Here is an 8,545-nt window from a genome sequence, read left to right as displayed (position 1 = left end):
TGCTAAGGTCCACATCAAGGCTGGAACTCACTGTCTGTGGCTATGTGCCTGGCTCTAAAATATCAAAGTAAGAAATCACTCCCCAGTATCCTTTGCTGATAGTGGTACCCAATGAATATGTGTCTGTTATCATGTAGACCTTCTAGAAAACTCTTCAGCGGAGGCCCACTTAGATGGCAAGGACACTTTTGCTCTTCTTTTCTTTTCCTTCTTTCTGCCTGGAATGCTGAGGGAATGGCTGGGGTGTCAGTAGCCTACTGATCACGAGGAAAGGGCTAAAAGAATTTCAGAGACTCAGACTTACAGCCAATAATTCAATGCCATTAACCTCCAGACTTCTTGTTTTATGAAGAAAATAAACTCATGTACATTTTTAAGCTACTATTATCAAAATGCAATTCCTGACCAAAATACTCTCCAAAATCTACTTCTCTTTTCTGTCAACAAATATCTGTAGACTTGCCTGGTCAGCCACTTGTCCCTGGCCACTTAGGGGCCCTAAGTCAGGCCCTCATTGGCCATCACTTAGATTTTTACAAAATGTCCAAATGCCCTCAAGGTCCTTGCTATTCCAAGTGTGGTCTGTAGACCAGAGGCATTAGTGTCGCCTAGGAAATTATTAGAAAGGCAGCATCTCCAGCCCCATCCAGACCTACTGAATCAGGATTCCCAGTGATTTCTGTGCACATTAAAGGCTAAGGCTCTGGACTAGACTTCCAGACTCTGCTCTGTCATTCCTCTTAAACACTACTGTCAAAATAATCTTCCTGACGCACATCAGTAGTTTTCTAATCACCGCACTTTCCTCAAAAACCTCCAAGGGCTCCTGACTGCCTATAGACTAAAGTTTAGACTCCTCAGTCTGACAAGGCTTTCTATGATCTCGTGTCATCCTAAAAATGCCCATCAAAGTGCCTGCCATGCCAATAAATAATATTCTGCATAAAACAAAGCAAAAAATGAGTGTACCTGAGAAAGAACGTATTTCTTAATTCTGGCTTCTCCATCCTAGGCATTGGGGATACAGTGTTAGGAAAAATCAGACACAGTCCCTTGCCTTCCTGGAGCTTAGAGATCAGTTGAAAGGACAGGATCTTCAAAAGCAATAAAAATACGTAATACCAAATATTAAGTGCTAAGAAGGAAATGAATGGGCAATGGTACAGAGTAAGCTAGACTGGTCAGAAGAGTGGCCCAGAGGATGGGGAGCCCGTTGAGGGGCTCGTCCAGACAGAGGGAACAGCCTACGCAAAGCCTAGAGAGAATTTGGTGCAGCTGAGGATCAGAACAGGGGCTGCCCTTTCGGGCTTCCCAGAAGACTGACATCCTGGGAGGAAGGTGGCATGGGATTCACCTTCCAAATCAAGGGAAAATGCTGAATTTCTTTTCCCTGACAGATGCCTTCACTGGGACCACGAATGGGGCAGAGAGCAGCGTACGCTTCAGGGTCGCTGTGAGTCCAGCCGTGGAAATCAGACCGAGTGAAATTTGAATCTCAGCTCTACCACTTACCGGCTCTCAACTCCCCTGACCTCCACGCCTCTGCTTCCTCAGATATAAAGCGGGTTTAAGCATAGAACCAACTTTGTCATTTCTGTGAACGCTGAGGGCGTAAAGCTCCCCAGAACACTGCCACCCACATCAGTGCTGACCTGAATACGAGAGGTTACAAGGCTGTGATCACGACGATGACTGTGAATTACTATGAGCTTGCGTGCGGAGGGCTCATCCCAGATCCCCCGGTCCCACACCCCGCCCCCACGCCCCGAGGCCTCCCGACCCTGCCATCCCAGGCAACCTCCCCCCGCGCACGGCCACCTCAGTGACCCCAGGGCGGGCGCCGGGCACCGCCGCCGGACCCCCGTTACCTGGGGCCAAACGCGACCTGCCGCCACCTCGCGTCCTGGGCCCTGCCTCCCTCCCGGCCGCCTCCCGGCCCCGCAGCTGCTGCGGCGGCGCCCCCAGCCCAGCCCAGCCCGGCCCGGGCGGCGCGGGATGCCTCGGCGGGGCTGGCGGCGGCGGCCACGCGGCGCGCTCCAGCAGAGGGGAGGGGGCTCCGCGGCGGCGGCGGCAGCAGCGGCGGCGGCGGCGGCTGTCCCGGCGAGGGGCAGAGCCCAGAGGCGCGGCGGCGGCGGCGGAGGAAGAGGAGGAGGAGGAGGAGGAGGATGCAGGAGCTGCGGGCGGTGGCGCGGCCCGGTCCGCAGTGAAGCCCGCGGCGCCCGAGGCGCAGGGAGTGGCCGTCGCCTCCTGCGCGCACCATTCCTGAGATGGCGGCGACGCGGCGGCAGCTCGGGGAGCCGAGGAGGGGTCAGCCGGGCGCGGGCTGAGCCCCGCCGGCCCGGGAGCTCGCCGGAGACCCGCGTGCTTGGTTGAGTTCCGGCCGGCCGGCAGGCCTGCGGAGCGGCGAGGCCGGGGGCGGCCCCGGAGCGGAGCGCGGCGACCGGCCCGGGGAGGCCGCGATGGCGAACGCGAGCGAGCCGGGCGGCGGCGGCGGCGGCGGCGAGGCGGCCGCCCTGGGCCTCAAGCTGGCCACGCTCAGCCTGCTGCTGTGCGTGAGCCTCGCGGGCAACGTGCTGTTCGCGCTGCTGATCGTGCGGGAGCGCAGCCTGCACCGCGCCCCGTACTACCTGCTGCTCGACCTGTGCCTGGCCGACGGGCTGCGCGCGCTCGCCTGCCTCCCGGCCGTCATGCTGGCGGCGCGGCGGGCAGCGGCCGCCGCGGGGGCGCCGCCGGGCGCGCTGGGCTGCAAGCTGCTCGCCTTCCTGGCCGCACTCTTCTGTTTCCACGCCGCCTTCCTGCTGCTCGGCGTGGGCGTCACCCGCTACCTGGCCATAGCGCACCACCGCTTTTACGCCGAGCGCCTGGCCGGCTGGCCGTGCGCCGCCATGCTGGTGTGCGCCGCCTGGGCGCTGGCGCTGGCCGCGGCCTTCCCGCCCGTGCTGGACGGCGGCGGCGGCGGCGACGACGAGGACGCGCCGTGCGCCCTGGAGCAGCGGCCCGACGGCGCCCCCGGCGCGCTGGGCTTCCTGCTGCTGCTGGCCGTGGTGGTGGGCGCCACGCACCTCGTCTACCTCCGCCTGCTCTTCTTCATCCACGATCGCCGCAAGATGCGGCCCGCGCGCCTCGTGCCCGCCGTCAGCCACGACTGGACCTTCCACGGCCCCGGTGCCACCGGCCAGGCGGCCGCCAACTGGACGGCGGGCTTCGGCCGCGGGCCCACGCCGCCCGCGCTCGTGGGCATCCGGCCGGCCGGGCCCGGCCGCGGCGCGCGCCGCCTCCTCGTGCTCGAGGAGTTCAAGACAGAGAAGAGGCTGTGCAAGATGTTCTATGCCATCACGCTGCTCTTCCTGTTCCTCTGGGGGCCCTACGTCGTGGCCAGTTACCTGCGGGTCCTGGTGCGGCCCGGCGCTGTCCCCCAGGCCTACCTGACGGCCTCCGTGTGGCTGACCTTCGCGCAGGCCGGCATCAACCCCGTCGTGTGCTTCCTCTTCAACAGAGAGCTCAGGGACTGCTTCCGAGCCCAGTTCCCCTGCTGCCAGAGCCCCCAGGCCACCCAGGCCACCCTCCCCTGCGACTTGAAAGGCATCGGTTTATAAGTGGCTCTCCCGCCACCTGCACCCCAACCCGGCCTCTCCCTTTGGTTTGGACAGTGACGTCTTTTCTCCCCCTTCTGCCCCCTTTTTAATCTTCTGAGCTGCCTTCAAAACGGCTCTCGAAGTGCATCATCACTAGGATTGTACAGACTCCTTTTGGGGGAGGGTTTCGAAGTCCCAGCCCCACCCCAGCTTCTTGCGATTGTCCTCCTAAATATATTTTCATCCTGACAGTAGGCCCTGGAGTCTTTGTACTGGCACTGATGTCTTTTATTCCATGAGTTACTCTTTTTTTTTCCTATAAAGGCTAAACTAATTTTCTTCATGCAACCTTTCCTAAAGACCATGGCCAGTTTTCTACAGAAGCTATTTTTGACAACCTCAAGTGGCATTACATTTTGCAGTGAGGTAGAGGAACCCAGGGGGACATCACAAGTTCGATTTCTTGAGGGTCTTCTGTTGGCAGCAGGAGAAAGAGGGAAAGTTGTCTCAAGTTCCCTCTGAATTGCCATCGGTGGGGTCAGTTGGACGGCTGTGGTTCTTTGAAGGCGTTGAGGATTTTGTTCAGTATTGATATTGAATTTAAAGGGCAGAAATGGGAACGAGCAGCAAGGCAGTCATTTTTAATCAGTAACAAGTAACACAAGATTTGTTTCCTACCTTGCTTTATACTACTAGGAAATGCCCATCAGCGACAACTGCTCTTTGTATCATACCAACCTTGAGTGGAAACATTTCTGTAAAACTGTACCTTTCAAAAGAGTAAAAAGTGTTTTGGTTAGTAATGGTGTGGAGAAAATACAGTATTGCATGTTTTTGTATGTACTGATTGTGGTTCACGGATTGGGAGGGCTCAGAGACAAGCAGAGTACTAAATCAAAACTGGTTAGGTATTTTTTGCCAATAAAAATTAAAATAATTTTAGGGGAACAGTTTGTGCTTTGAAGAGCCCAGTTTTATTCTGTCTTATGAAACTAATTGCCACTTTGAAAACTGTTATTCTTTTGTTCATGGTATAAATGGATGGAATATAATGATACTCTATGAGACAAAGCATTTCCTTAAAATGTTTGCTAGGTTAAGCTGTGCTATTCTCCTGATGGTTGTTTTAAATTAATAATGAGAACTATAATTTTAAATACTGTTTATTTGTTAGACACATTGTAACCTTAAGTTGGAAGACTAAATTCTGCAAGTACTGTATTTTTTCGCTTATAATGCTACATTTTTATTAACGTATCTTCCGTTTTGAGGATTTATATCTGTATTTCTCTTTGCATTATATAAATATACCAGTATTTTCATTCTGGAATGGGTTTTTGTTCCTGTTGTTGTTTGAGGCTGTGACAGGTGGTAATATGCGTCTAAGTAAGGTACTCATGTTTTTATTATCCTTTTAGTGCATGCTGTTTAGCTGGCCATAATTTCTAAGACATTTGGAGGCTTGTTAACTTAAAATGCAAGATAAAAAATCTGCAGATCTTCTCTTCAAGGGAAGAAGCAGTATATATATATATACTGCTTCAAAACTTTTTTATGAACATATAAAACATGAATGTAAGCAAAGTAACCATTTTGATTAAATAATAATTAAAGTGGGTACAGTAAATATATTGAAATTTGAGTTGCGCATAATATAAACTATTAAATATTCAGTCCAAGATGGATAAGTCATAATAAGAGGGTGTGGCCAATTTATCGCAGGCGAATGGTCAGCATTATTTTATTTTGTCCATAAATGTCAATCAGTCTATGCAGACAGTCTCCTATTTGGAAAATATGAGTAACTATCAGCCTGTTTCTCCCCAGATCATACGACCGCGTAGACGTTAATTATCCAAGGGCCGCTCATCAGAAATCTTAGCTTATCTAAAGACAGGCCCAGGAAGTAAATCTCTCCTCATCCAACATCCCCTCACCGGCCACAAGTGATCCAAGTTCAAAAAATAGAAGTCACTAAGCCTATGTGATGGTCAGAATTTTTAGCACCTGCCATGGCATAGGAACTAGGCTGTCAGGGCTAACTCCTGTTTTTTGTTTTGCTTTGTTCTGACTGGATGGGAGATTTCTAATGAGAATTCGAGTGACAAGTAATGAGAAATGACGGCCAACTGTAAAGGAAAAAGAAGAACCAAGAGATGCAGAGGAACTAGCTGTCCAGAGGAATACCTGTGCAGAAGCAAAGCTCCCCTTGCACCTCAACAGCTACTGTCATCACTGAGTTTACTAGCCTGTACTTTGATTGTTAATTATATTAATAAAGAGTCATCAAAAGAAGGTTACTTGTATTTCAGAACACTCTACTCCTTGTACCAGGACAGGAACAATGTATTTGGGGACGACTTCCATTAAAATAGCTCCTTTTCTGTCATTGAAAAGTTAATTTAGCACAACTCCTCTGCTGCTCCTCCGCAGGTGAACTAAATGGGTTATGTCTATACTTGAAGCAAAAGAAAATAGATTGCTTGTCTATAAATCTCTGCATGTCCTGGCATGGAATGATTGGGTCCAAAATATGCATTTTGAAGTCTTTTGACACCATATGTCAAATCGCTTTGCAGAAAGACTTCTATCTACTTTTAGATTTCCACCTGACCCGTGTTCATTTTTTACAAATTGAAATATCTCAAAGTGGGGAAGCGAATAACATATCAGTAACCATAATGATGAAGAAGAACCTCCATATGCACCGTTCAGCCTTGCCAGGTCTTGTCAGTCTTGCCACATTGGTTTCTACCTTTCCTTTTCTCTTTTCTTTCCTTTTCCTTTCTTCCCTTTTTCCTCTTTTCTTCCCTTCCTCCCTCTCTTATTCCTTCTCTCCCTCCTTCCCTCCTCATTTTCTTCCTTCCCTTTCTCTTTCTTCCTTTCTTTCTCCCTCTTTTTGAAAGAAAGAAAATACAACACAATCATTTCTGCCAAGGCTTTGGGCTCACCATCAGCCATCTACATTTTCAAATGCCCTGCCCCTAAGGGTCCCAGGTCCTGGGGCTGAGTCAGGATGGATCATTGGGTTGGCAGGATTGGTCCTACCCTTCACTGTCTTTCCATGACCCATACAAGTGCAAAATTCTGGTTTGCCACAGAAGGCCTTTTATGGTCCGGCCCCTCCACCCTCCTGGCCTCATCTTCCCCTTGTATTTCCATCTCTCCCTTCTCTCGTTACCTCTGTATAAGCTCTCCCTGGAAAGCCCGTCCCCCTAGTCGGCCTGGGGAATCCCTCACCAACTCCTCTAGAGCAGAGGCAATATTCACAATATGTAATAACTGGGATGGCATGGGCATAACTAACCTGTACAGCCGTACCCCTGGGTCTTGGCTGAACATCAGGTTTGTGCTGGACTCAGATCCAAGACTTCTGGAAGGCCTTCCTGGCCCAGTCACCCCTCTGCTGGGCTCTCACGGTGCACACCTGGGCTCCTGGCTCCCCCGCTGGTCTCACATCCTCCCACTGCCTACTCAGGCTCTGTGCTCCAGCCACTGCAAGTCACTGGCAGTGCCCTGAACAGACCATACTGGGTCACACCAACATGCCTTTGCTGCGTTGTTTCTTGCGTCCAAAGACCTTACTTCCTCTTTTCCCAACTCAACCGCTGTTAAGCTTTCAAACATAAAGGCTGAACTCTTAGACATAAAGGGTGAACTAACCTCTACAGAGAAGGGGAGATTGTCCCCGTGCAGGTCCTGAAAAATTTCCAAGTCTCCAAACACAGTCATTAGATCTGAGTGCCACGGTGGGCTGAGTGGCAGGCTTACTGGCATTTCAAGTTGTCCGTGAACTGAGATGGCTGAGGTTGTAGAATGCAGTGGACTCAAAACACTGTTCTCCATTCACCTGGTAGGTGTGCCACTCTGTGTGACCCTCCAAGACCACTGGACTTCAAGACCCCCTCTGTGAGGGGCAAAGGAGGTAATGGAAAACTGTCTCCACCCATCCATATTCTAGACCCATATCATTATCCTTTTTTAAAAAAAATTAATTAATTTATTTTTTTGCGGTACGCGGGCCTCTCACTGTTGTGGCCCCTCCCGTTGCGGAGCACAGGCTCTGGACGCGCAGGCTCAGCAGCCATGGCTCACGGGCCCAGCCACTCCGCGGCATGTGGGATCTTCCCAGACCGGGGCACGAACCCGTGTCCCCTGCATCGGCTGGCGGGCTCCCAACCACTGCGCCACCAGGGAAGCCCCATTATCCTTTGCATTGTTTATTAGCTATTTCTGGAGTAAACAAAATTAAAAGCAAACTTGAACTGAGTCCACGGGGTTCTTTATGCTTTTTCTCCAACTTGGACAAGACTTTTGGGATCGACTTCAGCCTAAGAACAGAGCCCTCTTGCCCTCCCTTTTCCTTCCTTTTGGGATGTTTTTGGTGAGGTTGTAATGCTTGGAGCCACAGCAGCCATCTTGCAACCATGAGAAGAGATACTGTCAACATGGTGAAAATAGCAGACCAGAAAGATAAAAAGAGCAGACATCTGTTTTAAGATTGTTGATCTACTTACCCAAACCTGCAACCTCATCTCTCTAGATTTTAGATTTCTGGTCTTGAAATAAAAACTGCTATTGCTTCAGGCACTAATATTCAGAAAGCCTGTTATTTGAAGCCACAATTAACTGCAACAATACTTAAAACAATTCCATCCTCTCCACTCCCTTGACAGATATGCCTGATATCCTGGAACTGTAGCCACAAATTTTTTAAAATTAGGCTTATTAATTCAATTCACATTTCCAGTTATCAGATCATTCAGCCTGCTGTTAACTGTTAGATTAACCTGGCTCTGGAAAAAAATAATAAAATAGATTTGACTTGATTTCTTAGATTGAAATAAATCTAGAAGATTTTTTAAAATAACTATTACAAGGCTGGTTCTATTTAATTGCATTTTATAAAAACTGTTACCATGATCAGTGTATTTTTAAGCTTTTAGTATGATAAATTTAGTTATAGAAAT

At 50.2% G+C, this 8,545-nt stretch overlaps 1 protein-coding gene across 1 annotated transcript; it reads left to right on the top strand.

The window, feature by feature from the left end:
• Positions 1 to 2,459: 2,459 nt before the first annotated feature.
• On the top strand, positions 2,460 to 3,596 carry GPR27 (G protein-coupled receptor 27; the record flags this gene model as incomplete). Its single annotated transcript, XM_079714028.1, has 1 exon — positions 2,460 to 3,596. The coding sequence occupies one exon, from the start codon at positions 2,460 to 2,462 to the stop codon at positions 3,594 to 3,596; it is 1,137 nt and encodes a 378-aa protein (XP_079570154.1).
• Between the last annotated feature and the right edge of the window lie 4,949 nt (positions 3,597 to 8,545).

Source organism: Hyperoodon ampullatus (genome assembly GCF_949752795.1).
Source record: "Hyperoodon ampullatus genome assembly, chromosome: 10".
Lineage (NCBI taxonomy): Eukaryota > Metazoa > Chordata > Mammalia > Artiodactyla > Ziphiidae > Hyperoodon > Hyperoodon ampullatus.
The sequence above is the reverse complement of the archived record's forward strand: the minus strand, read 5'-3'. Positions and strand labels throughout refer to the sequence as shown.